Source organism: Conger conger, chromosome 11 (assembly GCF_963514075.1).
Source record: "Conger conger chromosome 11, fConCon1.1, whole genome shotgun sequence".
NCBI classification, from domain to species: Eukaryota; Metazoa; Chordata; class Actinopteri; order Anguilliformes; family Congridae; genus Conger; species Conger conger.
Window position 1 is genome coordinate 21,753,562 of NC_083770.1, and position 25,046 is coordinate 21,778,607.

General features: G+C 42.8%; 1 protein-coding gene across 3 annotated transcripts; it reads right to left on the reverse strand.

Moving 5' to 3' along the window:
* Positions 1-148: 148 nt before the first annotated feature.
* On the reverse strand, positions 149-24,268 carry prkg2 (protein kinase cGMP-dependent 2). 3 transcript variants are annotated; one of them, XM_061260207.1, is made up of 19 exons: positions 24,136-24,268; positions 21,351-21,863; positions 18,468-18,634; positions 17,896-18,009; positions 16,104-16,209; positions 15,391-15,454; positions 12,746-12,823; positions 11,694-11,788; positions 11,141-11,209; positions 10,536-10,634; positions 8,244-8,394; positions 7,501-7,637; positions 6,628-6,717; positions 5,737-5,878; positions 4,819-4,982; positions 4,141-4,263; positions 3,924-3,986; positions 3,092-3,158; positions 149-2,006 (listed from the first exon to the last, which is right to left on the reverse strand). In XM_061260207.1, exons 2-19 carry the CDS (start codon positions 21,848-21,850, stop codon positions 1,911-1,913), a joined length of 2,325 nt encoding a protein of 774 aa, XP_061116191.1. In that variant the 5' UTR covers positions 21,851-21,863; positions 24,136-24,268; the 3' UTR covers positions 149-1,910. The 3 variants fall into 3 exon arrangements, 2 of the variants coding, with proteins under 2 accessions (XP_061116191.1, XP_061116190.1); XM_061260206.1 differs by lacking the exon at positions 24,136-24,268 and having other exon boundaries at positions 21,351-22,170; XR_009710006.1 differs by lacking the exons at positions 149-2,006; positions 3,092-3,158; positions 24,136-24,268 and having other exon boundaries at positions 4,823-4,982; positions 21,351-22,170.
* Between the last annotated feature and the right edge of the window lie 778 nt (positions 24,269-25,046).

Sequence of the window (25,046 nt, forward strand, 5' to 3'; positions counted from 1 at the left end):
ATACTGTTTGGACTGTTAAAATGTATTTTACTGTATGTTTTCAATGCATCATTTGTCAGCAGTATATATTTGTGATCCAATGATACTACAATGTGGCAAAAAAACATGTTTTACAGTGAATGGAAAAACGGAACATTCAATGACCAAATAGACCAAAATATTTTAATATATACCATACTGTAGCTGCAAAACTCAAACATATTACAGTTTATGGTCAACTATCAAAGGCATGAGATATCTGCAAGAATCTTTACAAATTACACATGAAAAACTGCTTTTGAACTGCACTTTCCTTCTACATTGACAAAATATACCTTCTATTTTGTTTTAATGCTCATCCAATTGTTCAGCACATTCAAGCTCTTTTTGCCTGACTGCTGTCTTTCAACACACACAGTATTTGTATTCGCACACTGATAAAACAATTTTATTTGTTTTATTGCAACTTTTTTTTATTGTACTTCCATTTTATTCCATTTCTAACAATTCACATTACAAAAGCACTGATTAAAACACTCATCCTTCATTAAATGTAATTTTATTACACTCATCAATGACGTTGGGGCGTTAAGGCCTTTCCCACCATTCCTATTCTTGTCTTTGTACAATCGATCTGAAGGCAGCAGTTTTATTGACAGTCCCTACGATGGCACTTCTCTCAGCCACAATGTTATATCCCCAGACCTTCTGTTCCACAGAACTCCACAGGTTATCTGGGTACCTGAAGATATTTTTACTGTATCACAGAAAAATACATTTTTAATATATTTAAGTATTATACACCAAGTATTGGCATGGTGCATGAAGCAGTCGCAATGACATTTCACAACAGCAAAGGATGACATCTTATCTTTAGTAATGAAGAAGCAAATTCTTCAAAGGCTTAATTATTTTTCACTTTGGATTTATATATTTAAAAAAAAAGATTCCCTCTGTTGTCACAAATGTCCACTCTAAGCCAGTACGTACATCATTTAACTAACTTATTTCACATATTATTTCATTTATGAAATATATATACATCAAATAGTCATAGTGAAATATAGGAACTGCACTTTGACTCCTTTCTAGAGGTAGACTGCTAAGCCCTCATGAATCATTTGCACAGCTACAGGTGGTTTATATACATTTAAAAGTGTTAAAACCTCATACTTCATCGACACCTCCGGCATTCAGGGCAACTGCCTTCTTCTCCCAGACCGCGAAAATGTACTCTGGGGGCCAAAAGATAAATATTACCTCTCTGGTTTCACAGAATTCTCTGTGACACTCACAGTTCGTAACTCACACGGAGGGAGACGTGTTTTGGAGTTAATGTTGGCTTTTGAAGGCTGGGCTCTCTCGGAGTCGCAATTTACGAGCTGCCGGGCCAGTTAAAGGCAACGGGTTTGGGACGGAGCAGAGCCAGTCGAGATTCATCATCCAGACGTTGGAACAACAGCGCCCCCGGAGGCCAAACTATGCCAGTGTATTCTACAAATTATTCTTATTCCCACAAGAAAATGTAGTCGCATTCAGTGTTTTTTCTTCATCCAACGCCTCCCCAGGTGCCGATTGTTGCGTTACAACGACAATACAGCAGTACTTGAGGAATCAGGCACAGATGATGTCACTCTCTCACACACTCAGTGGGCGAGCTGCATCAGCTTCCCTCTGGCTCCAAATTGTACAACATGGCGGCGCCGGGAAACATGAGTTCCGGTTTCAAAACTCTTTTCACGAGCTCATGGATAGTCAGTGGGTGGCATCGCAGGCGCTTGGGCCATGTTGTTCTCCAGCCTATGGGTGGCACAGACACTGTTCCCTGGCCATGGAGGGGCCGGCTGGCGGTTCTGAAGGCTGGATAAGCTGGCGGTAAGGCCGCCATACGGGGTGAGAATTCGGGCTTTTGGGGGGGGGGGGGTTGTCCCTCAGAAGTCGGCATCCCAGCCAGAGAGCTCATCTGGGGGGGTGTCTTCATCAGGGGGGTAGCGGTCAAAGTAACTGTGGTCTGTGGGGCCACTCAGCTGCAACACGAGCAGACACACACACAGGTACGTGATTGGCTACAGCAAAGCGGGAAGGGTGGATAATTACCTAGTCAAATGTAATGGCAATGTTATAACACTGACAAAATATTACAGTAACATTGTGAGAACATTTCGCTAGCTGGGTACCTACTTACTGTCTACTTTTCACTTTATATTGACCAAAGTCTAAAGTAAATGACTCGTGACTAAAGTCAATATACAGGGGCGATGAATATACTGTAAAATACAATATTAAAATATTTTTAAATCATTGTAAAACTACATTCTACCAATTGGTCCCTTATTTTCCCTTATTATATTTTTAATTTACAATATTATACAATGTATTATTCATGCATTTATGTTTATATTACATGGGCTAATTTCTTTGGCATCATTAAACATCAGTAAACCTCTTTCTTAGGCAGAAGCGCAGTTGATGCAGAAAAAAGCTTGAACTGAGAAATGAAGAATGTAAAAGATTCACGAAGTGCCGTCAGACAGGGTGAGTTTACAGTTCCCATAACTCAGAGCCGTGCAATAAAACGCTCATCACAGCCCAAAAAGGCCTCAGGCTGCTCCAGCCCTGACAGACTCTTCAGCCGTACATCAGAGGCTGCATGCTAAAGCACGCTGTTCAGAGGCTGCATGCTAAAGCACACTGTTCAGAGGCTGCATGCTAAAGCACGCTGTTCAGAGGCTGCATGCTAAAGCACGCTATTCAGAGGCTGCATGCTAAAGCACGCTGTTCAGAGGCTGCATGCTAAAGCACGCTGTTCAGAGGCTGCATGTTAAAGCACGCTGTTCAGAGGCTGCATGCTAAAGCACGCTGTTCAGAGGCTGCATGCTAAAGCACGCTGTTCAGAGGCTGCATGCTAAAGCACGCTGTTCAGAGGCTGCATGCTAAAGCACACTGTTCAGAGGCTGCATGCTAAAGCACACTGTTCAGAGGCTGCATGCTAAAGCACGCTGTTCAGAGGCTGCATGTTAAAGAACACTGTTCAGAGGCTGCATGCTAAAGCACGCTGTTCAGAGGCTGCATGCTAAAGCACACTGTTCAGAGCAGAGGAACAGATCTCTACCTCTCTCTTCAGGGGCGATTTCAGCTTGCGCACTTTCAGACCCTCCCAGTTGAAACCGTTAAACCACCTGTGGGGTAGAAAGGGAGATGAAACAGAACGTCAGTGCTCCACTGCAGTCTCACTGCTGGACGTCCCATTTCATAGCACTCATATTCCATTATGCTCAGCTCTGTGACCATAATGCCATAATCACGCTGGAAACGGCACCATTGAGGGCACCCGATCAGCACTGAAACAGTCTGGCAGAAGTGCCTGTGTGATTCAATTGTCTGTTTTTCTGTGAGGGGGCATAAGGGAGAGGGACACAATCCGCTTAGTGTGTGTCTGTGTATGTGTGTGTGTGTGTGTGTGTGTGTGTGGGAGCTCCTGGAGCATAGAGACACAGCCCACTGGGTTTGTGTGTGTGTGTGTGTGTGTGTGTGTGTGTGTTGAGGGGTTGCTGCCTCTAGGCGTGGCACTCAAATGAAATTCAGAGCAGAAACCAAGATGAAGATCATTAACTGACCATCTGCTGGGGTTCAGAGTTATCAAATTTAGGCCTTTTGATACGAGGCCTTGCAAATGCGCCTGTGTCCTGGCAAACAGAGGGGGGGGGGGGGGGCGGTGTGCTGAGGTGCTGAGGATCCATTAGCCCCCCCCCCCACACACACCCTCCCCCACAACACCCTCATTTTGGCACAGTAAGTGCCCTACGAGTCACAGTCATGAACGACAACTAAAGAACTGCCATACAGTTCTTGGAACTATCCATTTAATTCCTCATTTAACAGAGCGTGGTCTGCAGGTGATGAGGCTAATTAGCCGTGATAATGTTCCTCCAGCAGTCTGTCACCTGTGCTTCTTAAGGTCTGTTATTCCATTTTTGAGGTTTCCCAGGCGTTCCGTTGGGTTTTGCCTACAAAAACAAGGCAAGGACAAAGTGTGTTTCAGCTTCCCTCTTCCGTCAATGATGTACCAAATCCCATGTACAGAATGTACACTTTTCTGAGTTTCCGTTGGCATAACAGAAACTGGTTTGTAAAGACGTGGTGCCGTTTGGTTGGCTGTACCTGCACAACTTCCGGATCAGGTCCTCAGGCCTTCTCGTGATCTTCTTGGGGAACTCCATCTTCTCGATGCCTTTCAGGATGAAGGTGTACGTCATCATCTGGTCTGTCCCAGAGAAAGGGGGGCTGGAACCCAAAAAGTGTCATCAGACAAAGCTCCCCTTCAACCTCAACCTTCTGTCACTGTGCAAACTGCTGGTTTCCCAATTAGTTGCTGGCCAATTCTGCCCAATTAGTTGCACTCGTTCTTCAATTAGTTAATTAGTTTAATTAGAAAACCAGATTTAAGTAACCATTACCTACACTTTATGGGATTAACCAGCTGTTTATCATATCCATATCCATATGGTTTATACAAGGGGTTAAAGCATTTGGGCTATATGTCAGAGACAATGTGGGATTCTTCTTTTGTTTAACACAACCGATTCTTTGGGATTTTAAAAAATATTAAGTAACCACTCCAACATAAATAAACTGCAACAATAAGATGAATGGTTACCTTATTTATGCATAGATTTGCAGCCTCTATTTTCATAATCAGTGCTCTTCTATAAAGTACTATCTGACAAATTTGACTGATATGCGCAAACCAAAATAAATGTATCCACCCTGACATCAGAAAACACTGAATCTCCAAAAACAAAATGGCTCCAGGAGGCGAGGACGGTGTGCTGTACTAACTTGCCCGTGAGCAGCTCAAACACCAGGATGCCCAGAGACCAGAAGTCCACGCTGAAGTTGTGCCCTTTGTTCAGAATGATTTCGGGGGCCACGTATTCGGGGGTCCCGCAGAACGTCCACGTTTTCTGGCCACACCCGATCTTCTTGGCGAAGCCAAAGTCCACCTGACCGAGAAAAACACCTGCTGTCGGTTTTCTGGAATTTCTCAGAGCAACAATTTATTTCATAAGAGCTGCAACATACTGTTTATCTACTTATCTACTGTTTTTATACATTTTGGTTTCACCATGTACCACACTTTTTGTGTAACAATTCTTGTAGTATTTACTGCATATCTGACAGCAGCACAGTGGTTTGAGGCTCATTTGATACCTCGGACCCACTTAATTCCATTCAGCCAACAAATGTGCTCTATAGTGTATCGGCATAATCTAGTCCCATCCCCAATTCCCAAAGAGATCCATTCAAATGCAAATAGTATTAGTAGGGCTTTTAGGACAAGCTGAAAATAAGATATCCAGACTCTGATGATGCTGATGGGTCACAGACATCAGAAAGTCATGGCATGCCAAGGATATGCAACCAAATACAAAACATGACTCTTTTGTTTGACATGTTAATTTGTCTTGAACATTGAAATGGCGGACTACATATAAAAAGTGTTGTAATTACAACATGGTGAAACCAAAATGTATAAAAATGCCATTTAATAAAAGCTGTCTGCGCTTTGACTACATATGATTTTTTTTTTTATTACAGAGAAAATAAAATATTAAATAAGAAAAAGTAGAAAAAGAGGTGACCCAAAACCTTAAGTCAACTAACTATCCTGCTGATTTCTGGGTTTAAACTGTGCTCTCACGCATATGTATGTTTCGAATGTATTTTGAGATGTGTTTAGATGAACACAAACCCCACCAGTTTAATGTAACCATCGGCGTCCAGCATTAGGTTCTCCGGTTTGAGGTCTCTGTAGATGACGCCGTTGCGATGCAGGTAGTCGAAGGCCTCCGTCACGCAGCCCACACAGAACTTGGCCGTGTTTTCATCGAAGCTCCCCCTGTAACACACGGGGACACAGGGTGAGAGGCGGCCATATTACAGAGCCATACAGGAGCTCACTATCCTTCTCACACTTTAACGTTTTTACATTTCATTTTCTAATTCCATTAGCTTTTACCTGGTTCTTATCCTATGACTGTAAGATTGTTGATCTTGTTAAATAGTCAAATTAAATGTTTGAATAGATCTTGAGGGACAGGATTTCCTTTTAAAATCAGGAAATACAGCTGCCCACCTGTCCCAATGCAGGACTGTCTTCAAGCAGGCTAACCTAGTGTAACCCCCAGTAAGGCTAACCCAGCTACAGTATGTCACAGCAGGCTAGGCTAACCCACCTCTCTTGCAGCATGCTAACCTACTGTAACCACTACTCTCAAAGCAGGCTGTCTAAGGCCATATGAACCTACCTATCTACGGACAGACTAACCTACCTGTCTAAGGCCAGAGTATCCTACCTGTCTAAGGCCAGAGTATCCTACCTGTTTAAGGCCAGGATGACTCACCTGTATAAGTCTAGGCTAACTCACCTGTCTCAGAGCAGGGTAACTCACCTAAGTCTAGACTAACTCACCTGTCTCAGAGCAGGGTAACTCACCTAAGTCTAGACTAACTCACCTGTCTCAGAGCAGGGTAACTCACCTAAGTCTAGGCTAACTCACCTGTCTCAGAGCAGGGTAACTCACCTAAGTCTAGACTAACTCACTTGTCTCAGAGCAGGGTAACTCACCTAAGACTAGACTAACTCACCTGTCTCGGAGCAGGCTCCAGATCTCCCCTCCCAGGCAGGCCTCCAGCAGCATGTACACATACTTATTGTCCTTAAAGGTACGGTACAACCTGGAAACGGCATCAGGAGAGGTCAGGTACAGGGCAGCAGTTTCACAGCATGAAAAATTGCCTTCATTTTGAGATTTTCAATATCAACAAATTGTTAAATTAAACAAATTGTCCTCTCCAGAGGTATAGGTCCCTGTGATGGTTCTCAGGAAGTGGGCTAATGGCGGTGGTTATTGAATTTCTCCCAGGGGTACAGCAGTCAAAGCCTCCATTTTGCTCCCTGCTGTAGACACCCCAGTGATTTATAAGCGATTGTCGGAGCTGCCAGGCGATAGCACAGTATGAGAGCGGCTGATGAAATGAAATCTCACCTCAGTCTGAGAGCGAGATAATGGCTCGTTCCCTCCAAGTACATTTTATTTAAAGTTGAATATTCAATGAATGCATTATTGCTTTTATGCAAAACATTTTTCTCAAGCTGTAATCAAATGGGTTACAGTTTCCAGTATACCAAGTAGGAATTTAGTCCCCGAACAGACCTGGGTTCAAACAGTATTTGTTTTGGATTCAAATACTTTTCTATATTTGACTAAGCTTGCCTTGTGTATTGGAACAAATTAAATGCTCCAAAAAGTGTAAATTCTGCCCATCTGCTCCGCCTTGCCAGCTCAAATGCACCAGGCATTATCAATACAATAAAGTATTTGAATCCAAAACAAGTACTATTTGAACCCAGGTCTGGCCCAGAGTGAGTATGCCTGTGAAAGATGTGGTGTTAGATGTGTTGTTGTGTCGTTGTTGACAGGGACACAACAAGGTTATCTGAGGAGGGTCATCACCTACTTTACGATGAAGGGAGAGGTAGCCTCTGCCAGGATTTTCCTCTCTGAGTGGATGTGCTCCTCCTGTCTGGTGTCCACAATGTGCTTCTTCTTGATGCACTTCAGGGCGAAGGTCACATCTTCGTTTTTAACCTTCACCTGCAAGGTGACAAAATACAACACTAAAATGTATGTCATAACACTCAGTAAAATCTCTAAATGTAGAACTGAAGGAGGAGCTATCCCTAGATAATATAGATTCATTCCAATCACTTAGTTTTCACTCTTTCCATTCTTCCTTGTGTCCTCTGCCAGGACTCGCTGCAGGGTTCTCCAGGAGTGTCCTCAGTCCTTGGAGTGTTTTTATCAAATCGCAATGCCCTTAAAGATGGTGGACTGCAATTGTTTTCCGGGTCACAGGAGGATGAACAATGGATAAAACTAAATGGATCTCCCAATGACCGAGGAGGCCAGGGATGAATTAAGCGACTGGAATGAACCCTTGCAAAGGAGCTTTGATCTGATCATATGAAGGTGTGTTGGTGTACTTGCAGGGGTGTGTCCAACTGGAACTTGATTGGCCATCCCAGGTGCCATCCCTAGTTTTCCACCTAAAATAGCACATTATCATTGGCTAATAGAACTGCTGGAGATACTGTGGCCCTCCACTTACTGAATGTGACCCTGTCCAACCCATGAACACAATCCAGATAACCCCCCCTGTAAAATGCAGCCTCATGAACACCAGCCACTGCAGAGACTCACCAGCTCCACCCTTCCGAAGCCTCCCACCCCGAGTGTGGCCACCACCTCCAGGCTGTCGAAGGGGGCATTTGGGGAGAAGGAGGAGACGCGCGCCTTCAGATGGATGAGCTCCACGCACAGGGGTGGAGTCAGACGCACACTCGTCGACCTCCTGAGGAGAGAAGATCTAAAGTTTGCGTTTGTGGATCCTGGGGTAGTGATATTTGCTGGACAGAGACAATTTTAATTTAAGATGAAGGGGTGGGGGCAGCATGTAGCCTCGCAACTGAGGCGCATGACTGTGACCTGGAAGCAGTGTCGGAAGGAAAGACAAAGCAATGCCAATATGAAAATAAATGTGTTTGTATATAGTTAACAACAATAACCTTGGAGGCTTAAACACTATATAGGGTTAATAGAACAATGAAAAACAAAAAAAATAGTAAACACATTGTCCCAATTAGCCTACTTGACCCCTGATGTTGGTAGTACATAATACAAATGCTTCCACAAAAAACTTCATATGACGTCATCATCTCCCCTTGAAACATTTAATAAGTTTCAGTCTTCGTTTCAGGATTCGTTTCTTGCACAAAGTGAAAAGATCAATTTATTATAATTACCCTAGATGACAAGAGGCTTTATAGGGCAGATATGGAGGATATTGTAACATACACAAAGGGATAACACAATTTCAGATTCAGCAGAAAGCCTACAGATCAAACAGCGGGCCCTCTCTTTGAACCGAAGGGATTTCCTTCACAGTGTGAAAAATTGTCTTAAGTAAAAGCATATCTACAACTCTGACCAACAGATCTAATACATTAGACAGCAAAACATAGATGTATGTAAATAAACCAACAAAGGAATCCGAAACGTTTGTGAATTGTTCTCACAAAGACGGAACACCACAAGACCTATTTCCTCAAGTGAAGAAGTTAGCATTCGAGCACCTATCGACTGGGGGACGTGTACCAACCACCTTAGACACTAACCTTTCTATTTCACTTTACTTGAGAGAAGTGAATGCCGTAAGGTTTATGGTCAAAACACTTGCATTTATGCCAGTCTTGAACACATAATGCTTATCACATGATGCATATTACACTCAAAATCTAGGATCACAGTCAAATCTCATGGAGTAGCTTTAACTTGTTCGAGTACAGTTGAAAGTTTGTCGCACATAAACTAGTTAAATAAGTTAAACATTTTGCTTTGTAAGCTTACACTTGTACAAAGAGAAAAATGGGGACCATTGCAGTCATTCAATCTCCAGTAAATAAACAGTATAATTCACATCATTTATTCCTACTACTTTCATTAACTACCGTTTGTGATAAATGTAACAGCCAACTGAACCAAAGGTTATTCTAGCATTTTTGTCACATACATTAGTCTTACATTCGTGCTGTATTTTTAATGCAGTTTTGCTTCATTTACAACACACAAAGCAAAAAGAAGCCAAGTGATTATCCAAAGTATGGATGTAAGGGATCGCTGGTAGTAACAGAACAGGCTTTTCCCTGTTTAATGAGATCAGGCTCCCTGTAGAAAATGAAATAACAATGTGCAAATCCCTGAGTAGTTTGCTGTAATATCTGAATGCACATTACATTAAATCTTAATTCACTTTTAACTGGATTAGCTCTGCCTGAATGTTAGAGTTGGGAGTTGTGTCGCGGTTCACCAGAAACAAAAACTTCACAGGATTACACGAAACAATAGCCGATATTTTCCTGACCAGAAAGCAGATGGGCAGCATATGCACATCCAGTTTAGTAAAGCGAGAGAAGAACAGCAGTGTTTTTGTTTTATTTGGGGCACAGATGCTTTTTCCTCCTGCCTTCATCAGTGTGTAGTGTGCATCCCACACATACAGTTTAGTAAGCGCATCAAAGTGCATCAATGAAAAGAAGGAAGCCCACACACTGATATATACCTGACGAAGATCCACTGGGATCGAAACATTGTTGACAATAAAGGTGTGTAAGGAGCATGTCAATGTGCCTATTACTAATTTATTGAATGTATCTTTCACTTCATTGTCTGTAAATGACTATGTCATATATCAAATTCTGAAACAGACTACTCTATTAACAAACATGCTAATGTTGAAATATATAAACTTAATTTGATTAACCTTTTGAAGAATAGGTTTTTTTGGTGGGTTTTTGGAAGTAGTGGTTGTTCCATCAGCATTAGAATGTTCAGTTAAGATCATTCTAATCAAATAACGTATTTGTGATTATACATGTTTAACACAAACAGTATATTCTACAGTGTCTACAGTATATTCCAACAATTTCCACTCACTTCGCGTGTCTCTTCTCGTCGTCACGAGCGAGACTATTGACGTAGCCTTGGAGGTACTTCTGAAGTTCACTGAAAGTCCCAACAGTTTGACTGAAGGTCCTACAGACAGACAGATACAAAAGTCAACAAAATAAACAGCAGAGATTAACTTTGCATCCCAAAGGAGTGAGAGGTGTGTACCGTATAATTTAATAACACATTTAATCATGATTTATCCATCCACTATGCTTTTTCTAATGTATTTTTTCACAGTATTGCAGTTTTCCAAGACATGGTACAGAAACTTGAGCCCTAATGCCCAGCATGTAGCGTAGTGGTTAAGGTAAATGACTGGGACAGGCAAGGTTGGTGGTTTGAATCCCAGTGTAGCCACAATAAGATCTGCACAGCCGTTGGGCCCTTGAGCAAGGCCCTTAACCCTGCATTGCTCCAGGGGAGGATTGTCTCCTGCTTAGTCTAATCAACTGTACGTCGCTCTGGATAAGAGCGTCTGCCAAATGCCAATAATGTCATGTAATGTAATATAATGTAAGTTGCTTTGGATAATCGCATCAGCTAAATAACCAAGTATTATAATTTATATAATACGTTTTTGCCGCACTCACTCTCTGTCAATAACGAGGCACTCCACATCGTCTTCCTCTGCGATTATGTTGGCTGATCGGACATCATCACTGTGGAGGGAAGGTAAAGCAGAACAAGCATCACACACACAGGCACACAGAGCTCAACGGGACAAACGGGACTGAATCTCACACACCGCTTCACCACAGCTTCAAATCCGGCCCTGGTTTTATTTTCTCCCAGGTAATTAACTGAACAGTTAGTGCTGCTGATATGACCAGACTGACCTCACACCTGACTCCCAGGAAAAGGGAGGGTAGAAAATCAGCAGTTATTGGCCCTTGAGGACTGTGACTTGAAGAACAGGGGGCGAGGAGGACTGTGATTTGAAAAACAGGGGACTAGGAGGACTGTGATTTGAAGAACAGGGGGCTAGGAGGACTGTGATTTAAAGAACAGGGGACTAGGAGGTCTGTGATTTAAAGAACAGGGGACTAGGAGGACTGCGATTTAAAGAACAGGGCACTAGGAGGACTGTGATTTGAAGAACTGGGGGCAAGGAGGATATTCGAGGGAAAAGGCAGCTGGTGTTACCTGATGAGAGCCTTCTCCCCAAAGTAGTCACCCTTCTGCAGGGTCTTTATGGTCTGCGGTTCCTCGTGACCTTCTGTGCTCTGAGTGACCTTGATCTGGGGCACAGTGATTCCTGCTTTAGGTACAGCATCCATTACAGAGCCAAACAGAGCGTCTATAAGAGATCTTTTGTCCCGGTTGAAGTCAAATTAACAAAATTAGCAATGAGCAATTTGATTTCTGTGTGATTGAATTGTATTTTGTTTGTATTTATGGGACGAGATCAAAGTGAAATGTCCAGCCCTCGCTGAAAACTAAAGTTCAATTCTATTGTATTCTATGATACCACGTCATTATGACTCATGTAATGCCCCTGCAAGGCCAAATAACACTTAGACATACTTGCCACATACATAAGTGTCTCTCCATGACCTTAATGGTGGCTACAACAAACACCAGCATGACTCAGAGACTTTAATTTAGGGTCAGGATTTGTGTGAATCATCACCATCTCTCAGCGAAATAGGACAATATGGGGGGGGGGGGGGGGGGGGGGGTTGTGCCACCTGCTAAGTGCTCGTAATGGTTGTCTTTCTAATAAACGCCATTCAATCAGGACACTCGCCAACGACCTGCTTGACCCTGCAGCCACTTCCTGGCGACTGGGGGGGGTGCAGCCGGGGACACTGGGATTGAGGCGCCATGACTACACAGCATCATGAAGAAGCATCTGTCTTTTTTCTGTAATTACGCCCTAATTGTCCCAAAAGCTCTGAGGGTCCAGCGTGGTTTCCCTTTCTGCTAATGGCTCAGACAACAAGCCCCTGGTGGAGAGGCCCCCCCCGCCCCCAACCCCACCCCGCTCTCTCCGATCTCACATTACCGGCCCACTGCGTCACCATAGCTCTTTTAACGCCTATCATCCCCTCTCCCCCACAGACACAACCGGCACAGAGATAATATAAAATGTAAATCCTGCCCCTTCCCCATGGGGGTTGGTGTGGAGCTATGCTGTAGAACCCCCATCCCCCATCAATGTCCCCGGGAGATGACAGGAGAGAGGCAGAGATTACCTTTCCTTTGGCGATGATGTAGAACGTACTTCCTTCCTCTCCCTCTCTGATGACATAATCGCCTTTGTCGTAATATTCCTGGCAAAGGAGGGGAGGGTAAAGAGGAAACAAGGTCTTAATTGAGAGATCGATCTTCTCTGAAACTCCCCGGGGCCGTTCTCCCGCATCCCGGACGAGACCCCTCAGGAGCTCGAGGCGCCGGGGTGGTGATTACCGCCCCCCCTTTCTCTGCTGATTCACCATGCACTCCGTTTGGCAAGGGAAAGACAGGAGCACAATCTGACCACAAACAAAGGCTGGGCATCTCCATTTTACTCTCTCCATCTCCCTCCATTGTACTCTCTCCTGTTAAAGGGAGCGTAGATTTCAGTGCATATGCCCTGGTCCCCTCTTACCACTGTGGAGTAATCAGAGTCGCTTTAATGAACCCTTTGAAGAGCAGGTGTTTTGGAATGTTTTCCAAAAAAAAATCTAAATTCTATGTCAGTGTTCTAGAACACCATTGCTTTCAGTTACCAGTAATGATTGTGACATCAGAATTAGAATGTTTAGTTAAGAACATCACTCTGAACACATTCTAAACACATTTAAACAGTTTAAAGTGCTCTTTTCCATAGTTATAATTCTGAGAGATAAGACTGGCTTTTATAGCTGTGTCATGTGCAAGGTTTCCTCTGAGTTTACAGCTGCTTGCAGCATCGATGGTGCATTAAGAGGCTGAGCGTGTTCTACCCAACCAATGACCAACAGTGATGCTGTGTACACAGCAGGTCATAAAGACTGAGATTACAATTGGAAAGAAAAACACATCTGGCCCCTACCCTAATGTTTGAAGCCAAAAAGAAAACAATATCATAAGGTTACCAGGGTCTTTTCGATTCTTCAGGAAATGACACATGGAAAAAAACTGTGACTGTGGGCTGTGAATGGGGCCTTCGTGCCACTGTGTAGATGTTCTTCTGACAGTCGCTAGCACACTCCCTCCCCCTCGATGTTCTTTATCATTGAATATGAAACAGAAGGCAGCACAAAAACAGACAGAACAGGCAGAGTGGAGCACGCCCACTGGATGTCTGAAGTTTCTGTCGGGGAGGGACGGAATGTTTCTTTACAGCAGCGAGTGTCGGCAATGCTTTTGGGAAGCAGACTACATCTGGAAGCCTTCCCTCCTCGACCGCTTCTGGACTTTCTGTGTTCCACGGCAGAGAATTGGAAAGTAAGGAACACGTGTCCCTCGAACTTCGAAGACCCCTGCCCGAGTGCTACCACTGTCCAGGACAAAGGGACATTTAAAATGACAACAGGCCAGACTGCCAGGCATGTTATGGCATGTGGCTTATTGGTCCGAGATTGAACAGCACGGTGTCAGGCCTGGTCTTTTTACACATCCAACAAACTGTCTCTGTAGGTGACTAGCCTATAGACTAAGTGGACAGTATGTACTAAATGTATTCTTATTCAACGTAATATTCAATGTAACCATCCATGTCAAAGCTGTGTTGAGTGCCTCTGAAGCTAAAGAAAATATATACTTTTCTTTGGCGAGGAACCATGACACTTATAAAAGAAAAATAGTTTTAAAGCCTCAGCACGTCACAATGCATTATTAATAGTTATATCTTTCCCCTTCATATAAAAGGCAAGCACAGTCCCATAAGCACTACAGAACAATGCAATCGCAGCTCTCTCTGGTCTGCAGTATATCACTCAGGTTTATTTCCATTATCGCCACTCGTATCCCCTTCTCACTGATCCAAACAGCTTCAGCCCATTAAAATCTCTCCTGGCACATTCTGCAGCTCCGTATGCGTGCTGGCGGGGCCTCAGGCCTCATGGAGGTCCCTGTATCCCCACGCAGTTTAACGGCAGGGCCCAACATTATCCACACTATTCCACCCAAACATCTGCGGCCCTATTGGGTTACGCCCTCCCCCCTTCCCACCCCCTGGGGAGGAATATCATCACCCCCCCTCCCAAATGATTGAGTAACAGAACCCTCCCGTCCTATCCTGCCCCCGGGATCGGCCGTGGAGAGGAATGCCCTCGGATTTCTATTTTTCTAATGTTAAAGTATTCTGAGAAGGGTCTGCTCGACAGAAGACTGACAAACTCTGCACTTTTACCGGCCTGGCCTCCCGGAAAAAAGGAATAAATCACTCCACAGAAGTCATCTCTCAGCACACTCACATCTTTAACAAATCACCCGTCCTGTATGAGAATAAACTGTATTTTGGGGAGCGCTAGGCAAAATAATTAGTAATAATATATGTGGACTGTGCAATGACAGACAGAATATCAGAGCCGTTGATCAAAAGGTGATTTACTGTGAGGTACTGACTGAAAAACGCAGTGGCTGTTACACAAAAAATGTATTTATCAGATATGGGAGAATATTTTGATAGCTGCTATCAAAGATCAAAGTGGTCAAGGATCCCTCAACACACCCACCCCAAAAAAGTCAAAATGTCATTAAATATTGTTACATGCTGTCATTCCAAGATGGATTCAACCAATGGTCTAAACAAAACAAGTATTAAGTATTAATATGTCATCAAGAAAAATATTTTTTATAGCTACCATCTATCAACTGCTGTATAGACACAGTAAATAGATAGTAGACTTACATAAGTTAGGTTCAAACTTACCATTTCTAAGCAGTCCACAATCTTATTTAGTTTGTCTTCTGGTAGTCCAGCCAATAATGAGACGCTTGGAAAAAAATACAAGAAGGTGCGTGGTAAACGTCAAAAGAAATGATCCAGCTCCATGCCCATTTACAGTAAACACGATCTCCGCACCAGGGCCTTGCAGAGGGGCAGTTTTAGGACACCCAGCTATTACTTACAGTACAGTATGTTTCCCACTAATTACATAACATTTTATATAACATCTCCAAAATGTTTGCCGTAACATCACTGATGGTTCTATAGTCATACTATAAACACTGCTTGGCACATCAACATTATATGATCTTAAAATGAATTTAGGGCTGTGTGTGTGTGGAGAGGGAATTCACAAAGTGAACCTGAGAAAATGAAATAAACAGGTGCAAATTACACTACTGGATGACTCAATTCAAATATAAGGCATTTAACGTATGCAAAATAAATCAACAAATGAGAAAAATGTCCTCAGAGGGGAAACTTTTAAAGTTATTTACAGAACCCTCAAGGGTAGAAGTAAAAAGTGTAAAGCTCCTTAAGGTCCTTAACCCCACACTGCTCAAGCCCCTGCTCAGTCTAATCAACTGTCAGTCACTTTGGATAAATGTGTCAGCTAAATAACTGTAATTTAATGTAATGGCTGACTGCTCTGAGGCCCCCTGGATGTGGTGTGGTGGTGGGGATCAGCGGATCACCTCCTGAGGAAGCTGCGGTACTGATTGTGTCGGGTCTCTGCGGTCACCCTCATGATGTTCTGGAACACCTCTCGGTCCAGAGCCCATGTCTTCACCTGGCTGAGTGCTGCAGGTGAGAAAACACCAGGGCATGAGGAGACACCAGCCAACCACCCGCCCAGTCAAAAACCACCAAAACAAACACCGGGAACAACCATCCTGAGGAAGCACTAGGGCATGAGGAGGAGACACAAGCCAACCACCCGCCCAGTCAAAAACCACCAAAACGAACACCGGGAACAACCATCCAGAGGAAGCACCAGGGCATGAGGAGGAGACACAAGCCAACCACCCGCCCAGTCAAAAACAAATGGGTACAACCATCCTGAGAGAGGACCAGAGGATGAGGAGATTACACTGCCTGACCAAGAGTGCTCAACACGGTCAGGCTTTAAACTCACTCAGCCACCCGCCCAGTCCTATCCTGCCACACATGGTGCCATAATGGCGGTAACAACTGTCCTGAGGCATCCGAGGAATAAGCTGCTCGAAACTGCTGCTCTACAGCAGGGCTGCCTAACCCTGTTCCTCGATGTACTGCAATGGTTGACTGGTTGAATGCAATGTAATGCCTGGAGATCTACCATCCTGTAGGTTTTCATTTCAACCCTAATTTGGCACACCTGATTCTACTCATTTGGAGCTCGATGAGATCTCTAGCTGTTGAATGAGGTGTGCTTTGTTAGGGTTGGAGTGAAAACCTACAGGATGGCAGATCTCCAGGAACAGGGTTGGGCAGCCCTGCTCTAGCTATTGAATGAATTAATTTGTTAAGGTTGGAGTGAAAACCTGCAGAATTGTAGACCTCCTGGAACAGGCCCTGGTCCCCGCACCCATCAAAGAAGGTTTTACTCACATAAGGCAGGACCAAAGCATGAATAATCAGCATATGACAATGGATAAGCCAATCAGATATCACCATTCTCCTTCAAAGACTGTAACTTTGATCTGATCTAAAGAGCTGTGAAACCCTATACAGTAAGTAACCAGAGTACCTGAGTCAACAACAATGTCAGTACTACAACGTATATAACATATACTATAATATATCAACAGTACAAATATTAATGGGGAAAGCTCATCAGTGTTAATGATGCCACACAGGAATATCATTGAAATGTGAACTCGGTGTACGAGCTGCTAGCTAAGAAGGCGTCAATCACAACTGAGGGCTGGAATGCGTATGGGACGTCTTGATACCAGGCCGTTCTCAATACGCCCACACGTACGGTTGTTTACCACAATCCAGTGAATCTCACTCCAAGCTCCACACAATGTCCTGCTTCAGACTGTCATGGAAATGCCCATTACTAAGGTCAACAAAAGGCTGCCATGCAGTGCAAGCTTAGAGGCGCATAGTGTGTGCGATGTCCCCCAAAGGCAGGACAAGAAGTGTAATGGAAAAACATTTTAAGCTGAAACCAATTTAGCTTTTGTCGAGGAGGAGTGGGGAGGGGTGGCCACAGGGAGAAGATTGTATCAGAGAGAATGCTGTTCGAGCCTCGATTTACAGAGAACAAATCATTTCAACATCCAAAGTATTTTATTTAAAGGAGATTTAAAGTCTACTTATTGTCCAGAAATCACAACTGTTTGTTAGCTTTCTCGCAATGTGTCACAATTCAAATGCACTTTACAATGCTGAGATAAATAACTTATGAATATGATTATTTAACATTGAAAATGCTAATAAAATCAATGTGTAATATTTAAAAATTTGGGAATATTTTGGAAAAGGAAAAATATACTTTACCTCTTACAGAAGCAGTCCGTGTGCAGTTGTACAGTATTGCCAATTCACCAAATGCTGTCCAGACAGCTATTGTAGTTAACAATTTGCTCTGTTGAAAGACATCCAGCTGCCCATCTGTCAATGCAGTGTGAACATAATTAGCCTTTACTGATTTTTTTATCATGCCATTTCATGATGCTTTCAATTATGCACATACTAAATGCAAGAAAAACATTCTGTTTTAAAGACATCAAGAAACGTCATCAAATCTGACCCTCAAATCGAAATCTGGCCCTGGTTCTCTTTTCCCCCTGCTAATTAACTGACCAGTTAGTGCTACTGATTGGCCAGACTGGACTCACACCTGACTCCCAGATTAAGGGAAAGTGGAAACCAGCAGTTCTCAGCCCTCAAGGACCGTGATTAGATTATCCCTGTAAAGAGGAATACTACGGAGGAATACTGAACTGTAAAGGAGAAAATAAACGTTGCTGCTACACTGTAGTGTTGATCTGGAGGTGAACCCTCCCCCCTTCACTGTGAGATCATAAAAAGCGCTGTATAAATATGATCCCTTGGTTATCGCTCATTACCTGCCAACACAAACAGGTGATTTCCAGGCTCTCCCTGCTTGATGACATAATCGCCCTTCTGGAAGCTTCTCTCATACATGCACTCCACCATGTCCTTAATCTGCTGTGGCTCCAGCCTCTTCAGGAACTGGTTCCTGTTCAGAGCGTCGATGATGAGTTTCTTTGTGCTGTGGAGAAAACCAACTGTGTTATCATCAACCAGACGGTGTGAGAGCTTACCCATGTGTACCTGTCTGACTTTTTCTGACTGGGCCTGTTAGCCGCTCAATATCTGGTCAAAATATCATTATCCCCTATGGTTAGTGTCCTTGGCTTGCCTTGCTGAACATGGTTTTATCACACCTTGTACTCATACGTATATTGGCACTGACCTTCAAAAAAGCAGGTTCCAAGGTATTTTCAAAATTAGTGCATACTACAGTATTCATATTTTATCATGCAATTTGTTCAAATGGGACTGTCTACAGAAAACCATGTTGTTCTCTATTCCAGTGACCTGACGGAGATCCACTATGGGTCAAAGCCCTGTTTGATACCAATAAAATATTTATGTTGAGTTCTGGTGTGCAAGCTCTACACAGAGAAGCTATTTCTAAACAGCTACTGGAAATCAGTGACTCAGCACCATTGACATTTGGGTTTGTCATGGAGAGCCGCAGGGCCTGCTACTTAGTGAACTAAATTTTAAAATTAAAACCGTTTGATACACAGTATGACATGGCAACCGATTTTAAGGTAAAAAAATTATGAACCACATGGTTGAGAAACTGTTCAAAAGGAAATCAAATCAAATATTATTGATTCGGGCATTAATCTTCATTAATTAAACCACAGAGCAAAATAATATAATCAATTACACCATTCCTTTTAACCCTCAGGCTTAATTATTTGGGTTACAATAAGACAGCACTCCAGATAAAATGAGTTTTACATTTGAGAAAAACGTGAATGTTAATGCTTTACTCTTCTTTGGCATGTGACTACATGCCATCCACATATCTCTCAAATTATTTTAACAAAAACTTTATATCAAAAATAGTACACCACATAACCAAATAATGTAAAATCATGTTGCTATTTATATCCAGCTTTATTTCCTTCCTTTGCTTTGAACCATGCACAGCGTGATTCCTGCACAGTACTAGAGCCGGTTCTCTTGAACCAGTAAACATGTTGTAGCCTCCCATTAGGCATATGTTTCAAACAGACTAAATAAAGAAACACAGTGTGTTTATGATGTGAATAGCGTTTGGTCTCCTGAAGAAACCCCACTGTGTACACTCAATAACCAGGCTTCAGAATCTGCTAGCAACAGTCCTGCCATTTGAATGACATATCTAAAATACTCACAGTAATCCAAGGATGTGGAGAACATTTTGGGTTTTGTATGAGGTTTAGACCTCAATTTTTGTGAAGAAAATAAGAGTGAATGAAAAATGAACACATGTTGGAATCATCATGAATGTGTTTCTTCGTACAGAGGTATTTCTACAGTAACCTGATAGATATTCCATGAAAACATGTATAATTGTCTCGCAATACATATTGAATCTTGTAAAAAGAATGCATATTTCATAATATATACCAAAGGTGCAAATAGGGAAATGTATCTTATACAGTAGCATTTCAAGATATCCACATTAGCTTGCTTCATATATTAACATTTCAAATACAACCATCAGCACAACTGCCAATGAATACCAATTGTACTTTGCATCTTAAAAATGTAACAGGAAAATGTTTGCTATTTAAAGCTTTGACACTGTCAAAAAGTTCAACTTCCAAGAGTAAAAAGAAAACTAGTCACTAAAAATACATTACTTACATTACTTTACATTCAAACCAATTACAGCACATAAGACACCAGGGCAGTGAAATATGGTGCAATAAAAATGCACAGTATACCAATGGATAGGCAAGAAAAGCACATGTCTATGCAGCAGGCACCAAAACAATACTCCCCCTGAAAATAAATATATAGCGATGACTCTACCATGAACACATTTTCAACTTTTGATTTGAGTTCTTTGAGCCATGTACAACATTATGATGCAGCAATTCAATGTTCATTTTCCATTGATTTTCCATAAGTGGGTAGGTGCTAATTCTTTTCCCAGAAACAAGTCTGCAGTCATATTTTATGTATGAGTAAGTGCAAAAGAATTTGGATACTATCAGCAGTTAAGATGGCTCTCTTGGCCGTTCTTACTCTACTTCAGCCGATGGGAAACCGTTTATCCCATAGCCAGCATTTCCCTGTCATCAACAATGCACACAGAAGACACAGCACTATAGTCTCCCTAACAGAGGCGAAGGACATGCAGATAAGGAACGGATACATTTCCTCTACAGTGTAAACAGATAAATCTCATGTAACGCAAAAGCAGTTGCGTACATAAGTCTCAAGGATCTGTTTCCTAATCAGCTCTACACTGACATTTTTTTCCACTGAAACATTTAGGACCAGGCTACTGCACCTTCAAGTGAACCAAATCTAAAAAAATCTGTTTCGCAATTAGTAGGGGATTAGTGTGTGTAATTGGTGTGCTCATAAATTAATTTTCCAGTTCCAGCACACATTCATTTTCAGGAGCAAATGCTCTGCAAAACATGAAAAAAACTTGAGCGCACAAACACTTATGCATTTCTATCAATTGAATTGAATACCTTATTGCCACAGCATGCTAATGGTATATGTTTTGTGGTGCTCCACATAAGACATACAATGCACATATAAAGACATCACCCCCAGCCCCATATATAAGCACATAAGCCGCTAAAATGGGAGCACGCTATAGCCCTACAAGCATTCAAAATGCAACAGAAAGGCACAGAAGTGATTAGAAGTGTAAATGATAAGAGCAGACATGCACATATCCTCACCTGGAGTCCTTCCAGACCCTGGCCTTCTCGAAGGAGAACTTGGGCTGGCTGCGGGAGCCGTAGGTCCTGGAGGTGGGTTCAGCTGACACGCCCGCCTTGGCCCCCTTCCTGCGGTTGAGGGTGTCCCGGATCAGGCCGCTGACGTGCTGGTTGAACTTGGCCTTCAGGGGCGAGGGGTGGATTCCTGCCCCTCCCTGGGTTCTGACCACGTCCTGCAGTTTGCCCAGCTGGGCAGCCTTGCTGCGCAGCTCCTCGGTCAGCTCGGAGACAGCCTTGGTCTGCCTGGCTAGGTGCTCCTGGAGGCTGCGAATCCGCTGGTCCTTCTCTCCGAGCTCCTCGTCTTTCCTTCTCGTCTCCTTCTCCAGCTCCGCCACCTTCACCCTCAGCTGCTCCGCCGCGTTTTTGGCGCTCAGCCGCCCCCCTCCGCCCCCCCCGGAGAGGCTCGTTGTCATCCCGTCCGGTTGTTTCATCTGCTTCGTTTTCACCGAGCCGTTCCCCATCCCGTCCGGCGACCTGCGACCAGCGGGGAACCCAAAACAGGACATGCCCTGTCCCATTACTCCATTACACTCCCCAGAGAGAAACTCTGCTAAGGTTATCCAACTCCGCTAATGTGCTAATGCTCCAGTACACTCCACAGACAGCAACTCCACGAACATGCTAATAATCCATTGCGCTCCATCGAGAGAAACTCTGCTAGCATTAGCCAACTCCACTAACATGCTAATGCTGTATTACACTCCACAGAGAGACTCCGCTAACATTACCTAAATCTGCTAACATGCTAATGCTCCATTAAGCCCAACAGTAACTCCGCTAATGTGCTAATGAGCCTGTGTATGCAGCAGTGGAGTTATGTATTGATTTTTTTGCCCTGTGAGGAGGCTCTGGCATTTATCTTCTTTAGTGTTCACTGGTAGGAGTCTGCTTGCCTTTGAAGCGAATGGCACAAAGGCTGAAGGTAGTCTGTCATGTCTTCCTATTTTTCCAGACCATTTTGTATGTGTGTGTGTGTGTGTGTGTGTGTGTGTGTGTGTGCAAGTGAGGTTATCAGCTGCAGTAAGGTAATTTATCTCTATGTGAATATCTGTCCTTCCTGTTTTCACTCTGAGGTAATTGATTTAAAATAAAAACAGTAGTGTAATGGCAAATCTGTCCTTTTAATGAATTATTCAGCGGAAGGTACTGACAGCCTTTAACGTACTGTACAGTGATCATGTTGAAAATATAGCCCTCTCCATCTTTGAAAGGAGATCTCTCTGTTTTCAACTCCGGGAGAAGAAACTGATGAATCTGCAAGTCCTTGCAGTATCAGGTACGTCCAGGTGAACCACCCTATCTGACATGCAGTAATGTCTCTCTGTCTCCCCCTCCCTCTCTCCCTCTCTCTCGAGAACAATCACAGTTGTTCTCTTGATAAATACCAGAGAACAACTGTAACTGACAGCATAATAGCACAGCAAAGCTCACGCCAACGCACGTGCTGAATAAACAGACACCATTATTCAACCCATCAAACACTTATTGTTGAAAACAATATGAACTTCTGCACGAGCCTTTGTACAAACTCAAAATATGAACATACAATGTGAACAAATTCAAGTCTCTCACCCCCATGTGGCAAATTAATTAATTAATAATACCCCGGCAGTAATACGTCTCTGAAGTGTATTCCCCGGCCTAGTGCTGAGTTACAGAGATGGGGTGGACTTGAGTAATAGAATAGAAATGGCAGGATAAAAAGCTTAAACATGAACATGCAAAGTTTGATAATGTCACAACTTGTGTTTTAGCAGCACTGAATTGTTCCAAGTGTAGCTTCGCTGTTAGAATTTATGTTGCAAGTGTATTATTAATTCAACCCCAAGCCTTTTGAATTCTATAACAAGGTATTCTGAAATACTGACAATAAAATTGACACGTTGCATAGTAAGTTGGTGTGGGGTGTCAATCATGCTGGCTGTCTTCCTCACCAATTAAAACGGCATGAAAAATGGCCGTCACTATTCGTGTTGCGTAAATCGTGCCATGCCAAAACCATTCAGGCGTGACAGAGAAACTCACACAATGCGCTCTGGCTGAGCAAGCACAACGCCTAGTTTTATTTGGCCTTTATAGTTTATGGACATTTAATCATGTAATGTTCAAAAATATATATCACAACTTGTTAAAGATGCAAGTGGATATTGAAACACATGATTGACATTATAAGCAGGGATCGTACTGGTTCTTAAATTTAAATATGAATGCACACTGCCACCTGCGCTTGTGTTGTATGAGATACTCCGTGGCAGCTGCATCCTTTCCCAAACCCTTGTAACAGCGATTAACATGTGTGATGAATCCACCTTAAATCACGTCTGCGACGGTCTGAACCATCGTCTGTAATTACATTTTAAGTAGTCTATTACTTTCTCAGATTAGATTAGCCTGCAACACGAAGTATGTCCACGAAGTCACGTTTGACTTTATTATTTTAAAAATAGTAGCACAAAAAAAATAATAAAAAATAAGCAAATAAATAAATCAGCTATTGACGCCGCCCGAAAAAGGTTACATTATTTAAGTATGCGTTGCATAAATGTTCAATATAATTGGCAAACCCTATAGCCTAGCCCACATTTTTGGCAAGCTACAGAAGAACAAATACTTTTAATCCTGCGTGCTTTTGGGGGCAGTGGAACATAATTAAAATAATTTTCTGCGCACCTTTCCTAAGATTTAACAATTAAGTTACAATAGATTAGCAATATTTAACAATAAAGTAAATTAAAGAAGCACTTACGACAGTCGATGGTGGACCTCTATTCCGGCTTTAACCGCATAAGTACAGTCTCAGAACGTGCGTCAAAGTTCAGTCTGGTATCCTTCCATTCAAAGAAACGCTGTTCCAGCGAGCGCTAACGTGCCGCGCTCTGACAAATTATCTTTCTGATCTCCCGGCGCGATGTCCTGACGATTCCGACAGCGCAGCTGTTGTCTTGCTGACTGTTCATCTCGGCTCTCCTAAGTGGACCAATTCGGGTTTTTCCCCTTACTGGGCTGATAATGTATTTAGTACTGCCATTCTCCTATGGCTATAGAACTGCTCCATAAAAGTTTTGCAGTGTGATGGTCGTGAGATATGTAGGATTACTTAGAGATATATATCCTAGTGCAGAACCGACTTGCCACGAATAGTCTATTTTGACCCATAGCCTGTAGGCTATACGTCAAATAAGGACTGTTTCCCCAAATAGGCAGTCTATAGTTTTACAGTGAACAAAGACCTATTTAAACCTCGACAGCGTTCTCATAGTATTTCCATTCCAGGTATCTAAAGCATTTATTTAGGCCATATATAGTAAAGGGCTGTTTTATGAAAGCTCAAATGTTAAAAGATGGGTTTTAATCTATCATTGTCTGCCTCTAAAAAATGATTACTTAATATAATTGTGGGCAGTGGTTGCATCAGTATGAAATACAGGGACTTCAGCTGATTCAGTACTTGTACCAAATCAGCCATACTTAAATGTACTTAATCAGCCAAGGTCCCATGTATACACTTAATAATATTGCTTGCAACCTGTCCATAATCTTGAAAAGAAAATAACTTTTTTTTGTGTGGCAGTGTTTGTTCAAGCACTTGCAAAGCAACACTGATTCACATTTAGACCTGAATAAATAAGGGTTATGTTGTCCTTTTGGGAAGGATAA

Excerpts from the sequence above, each read along its gene's own strand:
- prkg2 (XM_061260206.1), bottom strand. The coding sequence starts at position 21,907 with ATGGGACAGGGCATGTCCTGTTTTGGGTTCCCCGCTGGTCGCAGGTCG. Across the intron at positions 16,210-17,895 it reads ACGGACTGCTTCTGTAAGAG|CACTCAGCCAGGTGAAGACA; the intron begins GTAAAGTATATT and ends TCTCACCTGCAG. Across the intron at positions 4,264-4,818 it reads TTTGAGCTGCTCACGGGCAA|CCCCCCTTTCTCTGGGACAG; the intron begins GTTAGTACAGCA and ends TTTGGGTTCCAG.